The sequence below is a fragment of the Fonsecaea pedrosoi genome (assembly GCF_000835455.1).
Source record: "Fonsecaea pedrosoi CBS 271.37 unplaced genomic scaffold supercont1.7, whole genome shotgun sequence".
In the NCBI taxonomy this organism is placed as follows: domain Eukaryota; kingdom Fungi; phylum Ascomycota; class Eurotiomycetes; order Chaetothyriales; family Herpotrichiellaceae; genus Fonsecaea; species Fonsecaea pedrosoi.
In genome coordinates, this window is record NW_013550609.1 from 2,489,463 (window position 1) to 2,501,939 (window position 12,477).

A 12,477-nucleotide genomic window follows, 5' to 3' on the forward strand; every position below is an offset into this window, starting at 1 on the left:
GTAGTTTGGCATTGTAAAGAGGGCCGCAGGCAGTTAATGGCAGTCCAGATGCCAAAAAGTCACGGGACCGGACCAACGCAGTCAACCGACCTTCTCTTTGTGAAGGAGGCGTTTGAATGGAACAGGTTAGCGCGGATCGGATCATCGTATTGCCGGAGATGCTGTCGTTAGTGACTTGTAAGTACCTGCCTAGCAGAAAGGTGGCCCATGATTCCAGGGGCTGGCAAGGCTGAGCAAGGCTGTGCGGTCCTGTTGAGCCAATTCGCAAGAGATGTTGGTGACCCCTGGAGCCATCCCCTCACTGAGAACGGCTGGCCAGCCACGACACAGCAAAGACATAGATGAATCCTGCCAACAACCCATGGCATTTGTTCGATACCCAGCATTTCTTGCGCACCAACACGACCAAGTTTAGGTCATTTGGGTGAAGCATGGTCCTAATGGCCACTTGATGTTCGCTGAATTCAACTTGTTGCATCAAGGATATGGTAGGACATCCTCCGGTTTGCCAACATCCTGAGGCAGTGGAACCATTTTGGTGAAGGGTTCCTCGGTATCGACCAGCTCCTCCATTGTCACGACCACTATGCCAGTTGGGTCGATCCTTTGTCGCTGTTGTCTCCATTCATGGTACATGTCCCACCACCATTGATGCGTATCTCCATCTCTGCCAAGATGGCCGGCAAGACCATCCTGACTGAGCTGTCGTTCCCAAGGCTTGTCAACAATGTAATGGAGTATCACCAGCGTATCATCAGACCACATTCGAGGATGCCAATATCTCATAGTCTTGAGGGCATTGTATTTCCAGGATAGTGGATGCCACTTCCCACGAAAAAAATCGGCGAGGAAGTCCTGATCCGGGAATTGATAGTTCTTGAGCTCATCGCTGGAGTTGAAGAAACGAAGCATCCTATCCCACAACTGTTCCGAGGGGTAGAAGAGAAACATGCCGCTGTTCAAGAGATGATATGTGGGTCGGCTTTCGGAGGTCATCGCTGGAGCTACCTCGTTGGGGTGGTTCAAGGGTGTATAGGCACAGTTTCCCTTGTGCCACTCAGACGGGGCCCATGGATCGCTATCCAGGTTACACACGCAGGCGTGATTGGCTCCGATCCATTCTCGACCTGGTAAGCTGCATTCAAAGATGTCGTCGGGATTTTGAAAGATGGCCATATCGGCATCAAGAAAGACGGCCTTTGTAAAGCCTAGCTTGTAGATCTCGAAGGCTCGGAGTTTGGTAAATGTGTCCTTGAAACGTTCAGCCACACTGCCAGTGTTCTCCTGATCCTTCCTCGGCAGCAAAAGGGGAACTCGTTGCAGTTGTATTCGGCCAGAGTGCTTGGCTTCTTGTTGGAGGACGTCGAGAGCCTTGTCCCCCAACGAGTGTGTGTACTGCACCAACAAAGGGTGACTGGACTTGTGCTGATCGAGAGTATGAGCCAAGACAACAACGCCTGGTAGATACGATGGCTTTGTCACCAAGGTTACCCAGCACCGCTTTTCAGGAGAAACGGTCAGTATTGCCATTGTGAGAGTACTCGAATCAGACAGTGCCCGGGAAACTGAATAACAATGAATCCGCACTCAGTCCCTTTTGCTTTTTCAACGCCATCATTTCTCCCTCGTTCCCACTGGCCAATATTGCAGACCATCCCAAGTCATGTCGTCATCAGTCTTGAAGTTCCTGTCTGTTCCCTGTGAAGCCATCAGAGCACTGGTCTCTAAGTGTGCAATGCACATTCTGTACATGATAAGCACGCACCAGTGTTGATTCCCATGATTCGGAAAAAGTCCCAAGAGTGTACAAGTGTAATCTCGCCTGATAAAGGGACCAACTCTGTGAAATTGGGCGACTCGACGTCTGAGCTCGAATCAGAAGGGCGCGAATCATGTGACGGAATGTGATTGGCGGAAACATGACTCAGGCCCGGTTTCTCCGCCGACCGATTGGGCATCGTCTTTGTTGACATTTGCATCCACGAATGGGAAGGTCAGCCGAGCTCGGACCCCTCGCCTAACGCTCAGCACGGAATCGCACCCTTTCAGCTGCAATCCTCAGCTGTTACTTTGTGGATAACGATCCCTCGAGTCCATTCTCTGTGTCATGATTATATTAGGTTGACCTTTGGACTTAGGCTCCTTTACCGTTCCCTTCTGAACGACTATTTTATCGTCTCTTGGGACTATCTTGGATAACAACCCATCCTCATTCAACGCAGCCTGGTCAACAACCGAGCCCTCGTGCCCGTTCCTTTCCGGTGAAGACCTGAAGTTATACTCGGCGATCTGAATCGACCACTGTCTGACATGCAACGATGGTATTGCTCGAGAAGCAATGGGTAAATGTGCAAGAGAAGACATTTACCAAATGGTACGCAGTGGGATCCCTCGAGTTCCGTGAACATGGATTGATTTCATTAGGTTGAATAATAAAATCGTCTCGCGCGAAGTCGCCGTCAAAAGCCTTGTGACCGACCTCTCCGACGGTATCATCCTAATCCACCTGCTCGAAGTCCTCAGTAATGAATCTCTCGGTCGATATGCTTCGAACCCGAGACTGCGGGTTCAGAGGTTCGAAAACGTCAATAAATCGCTGGAATTCATCAAGAGCCGCGGCATTCAGATGACAAACATCGGCGCTGAAGATGTGGTTGATGGCAACAGAAAAATTATACTAGGCCTGATATGGACCCTCATTCTGCGGTTTACCATTTCCGACATCAATGAAGAGGGCTTGACGGCTAAAGAAGGCCTGCTCCTCTGGTGCCAAAGGAAGACGGCGTGTTACGAAGGTGTTGAAGTGCGAGACTTTTCTTCTTCGTGGAATGACGGGCTCGCTTTTTGTGCCCTACTCGATATCCATCGACCCGACCTCATTGATTTCGACACGTTGGACAAATCGGATCACAAAGGAAACATGAAACTGGCCTTTGATATCGCTTCGAAGGAGATTGGCATTCCCGATCTGCTCGATGTGGAGGACGTTGCGGATGTCCCCAAACCGGACGAGCGATCCCTGATGACATACATAGCCTACTGGTTTCACGCATTTAGTGCAATGGAGCGGGTTGAAAACGCAGGCCGGAGGGTCGAGAAGTTTGTGAGCAATATGCAAGGTGCTTGGGAGATGGAGTCGGCATATGAAAAGAGAATGCGTGCTCTCCTGCAGCAGATCCGGCACCAGCGACAGACCTGGCGTGATTCCAGGTTTGAGGGAACATACGCGGACGCTAAAGCCCAAGCCAATGAACTCGCCAGCTACAAACGAAATCAGAAACGAAGGTGGGTGGCAGAAAAGTCCGATCTGGCAGCCCTTCTGGGGAATATCAAGACGAAATTGTCCACGTATCGCCTACGTCCATACGAGCCTCCGGCAGAGCTCCGATTGGAAGTGCTTGATCATGAATGGGCGGCTTTGAGCACCGATGAGCATGCGAGAAGCAAACTGATCAACGAAACCATCCGGGACATCAAGAACGCTCTGAGACGAAGCTTCGCGGACAAGGCCAACGACTTTGCATTAACCCTGAACACACTTTCTCTAGCCATATCGGGGCTGGAGGGTGATGTCGAAGATCAACTAGATCATGCGCAGCGACTGTCAGCAAACTTGGGACCTCTCGAACAGTATCTGGAGGGAATAGCTATCCTTGACGAGAAATGCCAGGAGGCCAATATCGATGAAAACGACTACACGACTTATACTTACGATGAGTTGCTGTACGAGCTGAGCTTGGTAAGGACGAGTGTACAGAAAAAGCTGACCTTCCTCGAAAACCAAATGGTCGCGCGCAACATGACCAATCTGACACCAATTCAGCTTGAAGAGTTTGAGTCTGTGTTTCGACATTTTGACCGAGACGGCACAAACACCTTGACAGAGTTGGAGTTTAGCGCCGCACTGGCCAGCCTTGGGCTGGTGTACGATGAACAAGAGATGCACGAGAAGTTCCTGGAAGTGTGTCACACCGGCATCGACCCGACAATGTCACCCATCTCTCGACGGCAGAGGGAGTCTCGTGGAGTAGGCTTCGAGCAATTCATCCGCTTCATGGTCGCCGTGACCGAAGACCAAAACAGCGCCGAACAAGTCTTCCAATCCTTCCGTGAGGTGGCAGACGGGAAACCCTATGTCACAGAGATGGATCTCAGGCATTCGTTGATTCCAGACGATCTTATCGAAGACCTGTTACAAAGTATGCCCGAGCACACAGGCCCAGACATGGAAGCAGACCGAGACGTACCCAAGTATGATTATATAACCTTCATGCAGGGCATGATCGGGGATGGACATCACGATGCTGGGCATAAAGATGACGGTCGAGGCAGCCAATCAAACGGTGTTACGACGCCGACCACCCCCAGGCGATAGAAATTCACTCCTTTTACTTCGCTTTCAGACATTCTGGTATCGTTCAATTCTGGGTTAGCCCATTGGTGTTGGAGGTGTTTGGATAGATATCAGCTTGAGCGATCCATGACCATTCAACTTTTATGAGCCGGAAGGGGGGGATTGCCTGGGTCCAGAGAAAAGCAGCTGGAAACTGAAAATAGCCCTCGTCGAATAACACACATAATTTAATCACTGTCATCCCTATTCCTATGGCCTTCATTTTTCCCTAGACAATGAGTCGAAGTGGCCGAGGCTCGGATGTTGGGAATCCCCGCTCCGCCCCGCCTTCCGCCTCGGCAGCAACGACTTTGACTTTGACTCCCATCCCTCCTAATGGACCGGGTGTCTGTTGTCGAGTCAGTGCTCGGCCCCCGAAAGAACTACTCACACCCTCATTCCGCCACGATGTCCGGGGTACAACAGCTCGCCGGTGTCTCGAGACGAAGCTCCAGGAGCTGTCAGATCCCTCACATGCACCCACCTTGAAGAGTTGGATACGTTGGGACCAGCCAGTCGCTCACAATGCCACCGCTCAAGACAACGTATTTGCCGTCGAAAGACTATGAGCTCCCCGACATCGATATCCTGACCTTGATATACGGTACGCCGTTGTTGTCTTGATTCCATGTCCTCCTTGAACACGCGACTGATTGTATATGCTCACCTAGAATCGCCCGATGCATGGACGACCGATTCCACGATCCTCCACGCCGAAGCTGCTCTCCCCTCAAACAGCGTCACCAAGGCGCAAGCGAGAACTTACACCAAGCGCCTCACCCATGTCTTCCGGCACCAGTTCGGTGTTGGCGCAAGTGGCCCGGGCAAGGACGTCGTGGTGTGCATCTCGTCTGGCCAAGTTCTGCTGCCGAACATCTTTTACGGAGTGATCGCCGCAGGAGGTGTATTTAGCGCGGCAAGCTCCTCGTTCACACCCTTCGAGTTGGCCAGGCAGGTCAAGCAGGGGAAGAGTAATTTGGTCGTATGCAGCTCCGACTGTGTCGAGGTTGCCGTCCGGGCGGCCAAGGAATGCAATGTACCGCTTGACCGGGTATTGGTGCTGGAGTCGATGGGTGGGAAGAGGGTACTACAGGACGTGGAGCGAAAGAGCAGGAATTTCCTCCAGGAAGGCTGGAAGAAGGAAGAGGAGCTTGACTGGGAGAGAATCACGGACAAGAAAATATTGGAGCAGCGGGTGGTCTGTTTGCTGTACAGCAGTGGGACGACAGGTGTTCCCAAGGGTAGGCTCCCCTGAACGTTTCCCTCAATTCGTTCCCTCACGAGATACCTTTGCTGACCTCTGCTGCCTGTGTCGATATCCAGGGGTCAATATATCGCACCTCAATCTCGTCTCTGAAGGGCTTATCCCCCAGTATATGATCCGCGAATCCTTCACCAGGATACGCCGGCGCGATCCCTCGTTCAACCTCGAATATCGGACCTTGGCCCATCTGCCGGCAGCGCACATCGCCGGCTGTCAGGGCTACTTTGTCAACCCATCGATCGCTGGGGGACCTGTCTACTGGATGCCGAAATTCGACTTCCCCAAGTTCCTTGAATACTGCAAGAAATTCCGCATCACCCAATTCTTCACCGTGCCGCCGATATATCTACTCATTGCGAAGAGCCCGCTGGTGACGGACCAGTTTGCGAACATGGTGCACGCGGTCTCGGGCGCCGCGCCCATGGGAGCAGAGCTGCAGGCCATGGCGGAGAAGAAGCTCGGCTGCCAGATCAGCCAGGTGTGGGGGTTGAGCGAGACGACGGGCGCCGTAACGGGCATGCCGTACGACCAGGACGACAAGACGGGCTCCATCAGTCCGCTATTGCCAAATATCCGCATGAGGATCGTGGATGACAATGAAAACGATGTGGAGGAAGGATCGGAGGGGGAGCTCATCGTCCAAGGCCCCATGATCACCACGGGCTATTGGGACAATGAGGCGGCAACGAGGGACAGCTTTTCGAAAGACGGGCAGTGGTTCAAGACGGGCGATATCGGCCTGTGTAAGGACGGCAGGTTCTACGTGGTGGATCGGAAGAAGGTATGTTCAATCGGCTTTCGATTTTTCCAATCTTTCCACGCCGAGACAAAAAAACTCCAATTTCGGTTTGAATTTGGTTTATGTACTGACACCTCACCTCACCCCACGACAGGAACTGATCAAATACAAGGGCCTCCAAATCGCGCCCGCCGAGCTCGAAGCCCTGCTGATCTCCCACCCGCTGATCCAAGACGCCGCGGTCATCGGCGTCCCCGAGCCTGGAGGGTTTGGCAACGAAATCCCCCGCGCGTACGTGGTCGCGGACAAATCCAAGGTGTCGGAGGAGGAGATCAAGGACTTTGTGAAGCGCAACCTGGCGCTGCACAAGCAGCTCCGCGGCGGCGTGGTGTTTCTCGACGCGATCCCCAAGAGCGCCAGCGGGAAAATCCTCCGGAAGGATCTGAGGGAGTTGGCCAAGAGGGAGAGGGTGAGCGAGCAAGCCAAGATTTAACGCGAGACAGAAAGGGGGCGGAAGGACGGTCCGGGATGAAGTAGATTGGGAAGAGACGTGATGTGAGCGGACGGGGCGGGGATAGATCAAATGGTGTTGGTTGATATACAGTAGATTGGGGACTCCGGACTTTCTATGACTCTGGAGGGCGGCGATTTGAATGGGTAGAAAAAGGTACGAGCCAGTCACAGTTCAGAGAGGGGTGTACTTGAGGGTTTCCGGCAGGTCACCACCATTTAGCAGCCATATTTTGACATACAGATACACGTGGAAAGTGGCCAACATTTCCCACCAAGAGGAGTGATTCTCTCGTGGGATTTGCGCCGCCACTGCTCCTCGGAGGCCGTATGCCGAAACCCTTGGTACCCTCGGTTACGCCGCCTCATATCTTCCACACCTTGACATTGTGCGGATTCTTGGAGATGGCATGCGCAACAAGCTTGCTGACGGCGCCTTGTTCCTCCCTCCCGTTTTTCCACTCCTTGGGGCCGGCGAGATAGGCGATGAAGCCTGGTGGGCCGGAGATGAGGATCTGCCTCTGTTCCGGAGAGGTGCCGTACCCGGTTGAGAAGTCCTTGTCGTCGAACCTAGACAGGGCTCGGAAGACGGCGTCCTCGTCGATCCACGTGTCCTCGGCGTTGACAAAGTACTCCACCGTGATTTGGCCGGGGTATTTTTGCTTCAGGGCCTCTAATTCTTGCACGATGACGCCCTTTTTCTCAGAAACTGGAGGTGGTGGCTTCGGTTTCGACTTGGAAAAGAAGCCTGACCAAGTTGGTTTGGGGGGCAGTGGTTCCGCGGGGGGGTCATCACTGACGCCGCCCAGGCAATCTTCGCGCAGCCTGTTTGCCCATAAGATATGCAGCTTTCGTTGCTTATTCCCCGCGTCGCTTTGCGCAGGCTTATTCCCTTCAAACAAGGCGTGCGCCACCTGTAAAGCGGGCGCGATCCCCGTGCCACCCGCAAAGAACACCACCTGTCGCACCTCTGGGCCTAGTTCATACTCCAAGTTGGGTCCGCGCATTTCAATGTCTGCGCCCAAACGCAATCTGTGAAGATAACTCGACACTTCGCCATAGGGATCCTGTCGTATCAAGAACCTGATTTCACCCTTCTCTTGCGCGGTCTTCTCATCGATCGGCGGCAGTGGTGTGTATGCCCTGACTATCTGAAGCTGCGGCTGCTTGAACTGCACATTCCAGATACCTCTCCTCCACGCATCCTGGTAGAGCTCGTAGTTGTGGTTGTGTTGCTTCGGTACCAGGTGGAATATGCTTGCGGTCGACGAGACAGGTTCTTTTGCGAGGAGCGTGTATGCGGCGAACGAGTCGCCTTTCACCGAGTACAGGTATGCCTGCCAAAGTGCGAACAGGCCGGATCCCAGTGCGACTCCGATAGCGAGACGGCGAAAGGTAGGCGAGTGGTTTCGCGAATCAGGAGACTTTGGTGGGTTTTCGGGAGGGGACGAAGTGTATCGCCTCGACGGGCCTGGCCTTAGTGGCCTGAAGGCTCTCTCGAAGAATTTCGGCGCCTCTCTTGAGCATCTCGCTAGCATTGAAAATGTTGCGGTAGAGGGCATGTTCAGAGGGTGTTTAGCCCAAGACCAGAAGTAAATCAATAGCTCGCTGCTTTTCTAGGCGCGAGGAGTCTATGCTAAATATGGAAATATCCCCATGCTGCCTTTAGCAACGACTCTCTCACCACGTCTGCCTCTTCAGCTCTAGAAAGATATTTCCACAACCATCAGTATTCAAGATCTGTGATGTGCATTACCCTAGGCCTACTCAATTAACTAGTGGGTGGCATGAAAATCTCCAAAACCCTCAAAATGTTTATCACTGGTCACGTCCCCAGACTTCACTCTTCTGTCTCGGGATCATCTTGAATGATCCGGATACCAGCTCCTCTAGTATTATCTTCGTCACTCTGCGCCCGTCCAAACGACTTTCCACACTTCCAAGTCCAGTATTTGGACTGAGCATAGCAGCGATACGTGTCGGCATTCTGTATGGCAATGTACGCGCCCTGAGTTCTGAGCTGCATCACATGAAATGGTCCATATCCATCGGGTGGGTCGGGTCCCCCTGAATCGACCACATTAGCAACGTCAAGAATGATCATGTCAGTCTAGTCAAGTGCCGATCGCCTTGAGGTGTATATGGGGGTGATATTAACACAATCACTCACAAAGGTCAACTATTTGTGGGAACTCGTCGTCGTTCTCATCAATTATATCCGAAAACCCGGTAATATCGTCCAAGAGAAAGGTCCAATGCAGGAGCTCGTGCAAAAGAATGCCACCTGGAGAGGTCATCCAATCACTGTCGTCATCACCGAGGCCGTCGCAAGTGTAGCCTGGCTCAGGGTTGCTTTCTGGGGCTTTGACTGAACTTGGAGGATTCGCTGTTTCCTCGGGTGACGGATACTCAAAAGCTTCGTCGCACATGGACACGAGTGCAATATCACCAAGGACGCGAGGATCTATGAAGGCAAACGCGGCGGTGGTTCCCCCTTCACCTTTTGGGACACTTGCTTGTTTTCTGGAAGGGCGGGATGGCTCCCGAATGCAATTTCCAACTGATCGAATTTTGGCTGTAGTTCTTCAGCCATCGAGGCGCTCGAGAGCACTTCAATCACATTCTGGCCGTCCAGCTCCCGGTTGAGGGGCATGTTTGCAATTATCTGGAAGACCTGTTTGACGAATGTCGCTTCCAGGGGCTGAAAAGTAGCGAAGGAAGATTTCCTCGCACGGGCCAAACGTTGCCGTAGCCACTCTTGCCAACAGCACTACATCTTCGAAAGCCTGCACTACCCGTTGAATCTGCCGATCGTGGGAGACGCCTTCAACAGCACTGAACTTTGGTATATTAGCGGCACATATCCTGCCATTCCGCACGAGACACAAGCAACTGATGAAAATAAGAGTCAGCTTCCATATGATGGCTTTGTTATGAGCCAATTGATGGAGAACGATGGGCAAGAACTTCGACGACCAGAGCTCGGACATTATGCAGCAATCACACAGCGCGTTCGACGACATCTACGGCGTTTGGACTATCTATTCTTCTACCATTTTACTTGCAGTACGTTGACGTTAGGTCGGTGATACGAAGTTGAAGTTGATCCTGCTCGAGTCTGTCGTCTTAGGCAGTTATCATGAAGACGAGGATCCGTGATGGTAAGTGATCAAGCACATTTCACCTGTACGTTCTCTTTACTCTCGTTCGACTTGAGTTCTGCGATACCAAGCAACTTAGAGAACTCTGTCAAGTATCAGGACTCTTACGTGTCACTTCCCACTCTCAGAGGTCCTTATATGGTTGGAGAGTGTTGAACTGTCGATCTTTGCCTTTAGCTGAGAGGTGCAACGCGACCGCCCGAGATATACAAGTAGAAAAGGAGGGAGACAATCCATTATTCAATGTCGCATTCTCTGGCCAACTGCCCTTGTGGATTTTACCTTCGCAGCTGGTACCACTTTTCCAACAACGACCCATATATTTCACTCCTGGTGGGAAAGCTGGCAACAGCATGCTTCAAACGGTCAAGAGGAACTTGGCCGACAATTGCGACGGTGCTCCCGTGAAGGAGGTCGCCCGCTTCTCTGCCGACAAACGTCGCTCCGACAAGCACGTTCCTCTCCGAATCCACCACCCATTGCGCCCAGCCGTCATAGTCGAATTCAGCATAGACCCAGGCACCGGGGAAATCAAACGGCACTGCAACTTCCACGGCCTTGATGCCCTTCTTCAAGGCTTCCGCCAAAGTCAGACCAACCGTGGCGACGTTCGGGTCCGTCACGACGACTTGCGAAATGGCAACCTCATCTGATGTTGCGGCGAATTCGCTCCAGGCCTCGGGCTCATGGATGTGGACTCCTCCAGCTCGGGCAATGATGGTCGCCGCGGCAATCCGGCCTTGATAAGTACCCATGTGTGTCAATGGAGCCCGACCGTTTGCGTCTCCAATTGCAAATAACCAATTACCTTCTAAGGAAGAAACACACATGCTCTGATCAACAGCCAGGGCACTGCTCAAGCCGATGGTTTCCAGGCCTATGTTGTCCGTGCGAGGCTTTCTGCCGGTGGCTATGAGGAGAGCGGAGCCAGTGACGATTTCTCCAGAGCCCAGCTTGACTGAAATCTTACCGTCACTTTCCTTCCATGCTTCGACCACTCTCGACGACAAGTGAAAATCGACATTATGAGCAGTCAATGCCTCTCGAACACGCTTCCCGGCTTCCGGCTCGTATCGACCCAGCACTTCAGACGTGGCACTGACCATGGTGACCTTGGCGCCGAAAGTGGAGAAGGCTGTGGCCATCTCGCAGCCAACGACCCCCGAACCCACGATAATCAAATGCTCAGGTACCATATCTGCCGCGGTGGCCTCTCTTGGAGTCCAATAGTCGATTTGATCAATACCCTTGATGTCCGTGGGGATGACCGGTTCCGAGCCTGTGGCGACGATGACGGCGTGGATGGCGGTCAACGTTGCTTCTTGGCCGTTGGCATTCTTCACCAGCACCTTCTTCTCTCCGACGATGGACCCTTTGCCTCGCACGACGGAACATTTCTGCTTCAACGACAGGTTCAAGATAAAGTCGTCGTCCCATTTGTTTGTGACTTTGTCCCGTCGCTCAAACACGCCTTGGACGTCGACGAGGCGATCGGCCGCAATCAGCTGCCTGGCACCGCCAATCTGGCGGGCGCCGGCGATCGCCTCGCCAGGACGCAGCATCGCCTTGGAGGGCATGCACGCCCAGTAGGGACATTCGCCGCCCCAGAGCTCGTCCTCGATGACAACCGAGGAGAGGCCCGCCGCGGCGGTCTTGGACGCCACTTGACGGCCCACGGGACCTGAGCCGATGACGACGACATCAAACGTGGCGGATTGCAGGGAATCTGGGAGGTGGTTGTCCGGGTGAAGGTTGACGTTGCGAGGTGCCCTTGTTTGCATATTGACGAATGTGAAAAGGTATCAGGAAGCGTTTTTGGGGATCGAATCCCGCGAGGAGAGTTTCTCAGAGGTTTGAGCTGAGAGGGCAACCGCTTCCATTCCATTCAACAGATCGAGGGCGCAGCAACCCCCTTTTCAACCTTTTTTTTTTCAACCTTTTTGTGCTGTTCTCCGTCAGCAATGCAGGATGGTGGTGATGATCCCTGACAATAATTCGTAATCCACGTTGCTGTTCTGTCTGCTCTGACCCAGACCAGTCCCGGTCCAACCAGTGTAGTGCGCCACGCAGCTCGGACGGACCGATCGTTGAACTTTGTCAAAACCAGCGTTTGATAAGTTATCCAGTGGTGTAATAATGCCAGTGGCAGCCAGTGCCAAACCATTCCCGACGTGGCTGGTACGTCCGCATTTTCTGTCAGCGTGCATCATTTGGATCGTGATCAACGCCCACGCGCGCGCTCAGTGTACATTCGCACCCCCTGGGGTAGTTATCATTGGATACGCATTCCATGAAACGTAGTCACTGGGCTTGTGTGGAGGGGGTTATCTTGTTCGCCTCTCCCCCCCCCCCCCCCCCCCCCCCCCCCCCCCAACCCACCCCCTTTCCCTCTTTCCTACCGGATCTATCC

The 12,477-nt window shown here is 53.1% G+C and overlaps 6 protein-coding genes across 6 annotated transcripts; 2 read left to right on the forward strand and 4 right to left on the reverse strand.

Moving 5' to 3' along the window:
- Positions 1-477: 477 nt before the first annotated feature.
- Positions 478-1,530, reverse strand: Z517_10949 (uncharacterized protein; the record flags this gene model as incomplete). The annotated part of the gene is made up of 1 exon (XM_013424557.1): positions 478-1,530. The coding sequence occupies one exon, from the start codon at positions 1,528-1,530 to the stop codon at positions 478-480; it is 1,053 nt and encodes a 350-aa protein (XP_013280011.1).
- Positions 1,531-2,318: 788 nt separating this feature from the next.
- Positions 2,319-4,375, forward strand: Z517_10950 (uncharacterized protein; the record flags this gene model as incomplete). Its single annotated transcript, XM_013424558.1, has 2 exons — positions 2,319-2,374; positions 2,425-4,375. The coding sequence occupies 2 exons, from the start codon at positions 2,319-2,321 to the stop codon at positions 4,373-4,375; spliced, it is 2,007 nt and encodes a 668-aa protein (XP_013280012.1).
- Positions 4,376-4,918: 543 nt separating this feature from the next.
- Z517_10951 (uncharacterized protein) lies at positions 4,919-6,889 on the forward strand (the record flags this gene model as incomplete). Its single annotated transcript, XM_013424559.1, has 4 exons — positions 4,919-4,997; positions 5,065-5,634; positions 5,717-6,438; positions 6,551-6,889. 4 exons carry the CDS (start codon positions 4,919-4,921, stop codon positions 6,887-6,889), a joined length of 1,710 nt encoding a protein of 569 aa, XP_013280013.1.
- A 382-nt stretch (positions 6,890-7,271) lies between these two features.
- Z517_10952 (uncharacterized protein) lies at positions 7,272-8,468 on the reverse strand (the record flags this gene model as incomplete). Its single annotated transcript, XM_013424560.1, has 1 exon — positions 7,272-8,468. One exon carries the CDS (start codon positions 8,466-8,468, stop codon positions 7,272-7,274), a length of 1,197 nt encoding a protein of 398 aa, XP_013280014.1.
- A 278-nt stretch (positions 8,469-8,746) lies between these two features.
- On the reverse strand, positions 8,747-9,896 carry Z517_10953 (uncharacterized protein; the record flags this gene model as incomplete). The annotated part of the gene is made up of 3 exons (XM_013424561.1): positions 8,747-8,973; positions 9,077-9,481; positions 9,527-9,896. The coding sequence occupies 3 exons, from the start codon at positions 9,894-9,896 to the stop codon at positions 8,747-8,749; spliced, it is 1,002 nt and encodes a 333-aa protein (XP_013280015.1).
- A 449-nt stretch (positions 9,897-10,345) lies between these two features.
- On the reverse strand, positions 10,346-11,848 carry Z517_10954 (uncharacterized protein; the record flags this gene model as incomplete). Its single annotated transcript, XM_013424562.1, has 1 exon — positions 10,346-11,848. One exon carries the CDS (start codon positions 11,846-11,848, stop codon positions 10,346-10,348), a length of 1,503 nt encoding a protein of 500 aa, XP_013280016.1.
- Positions 11,849-12,477: the final 629 nt, after the last annotated feature.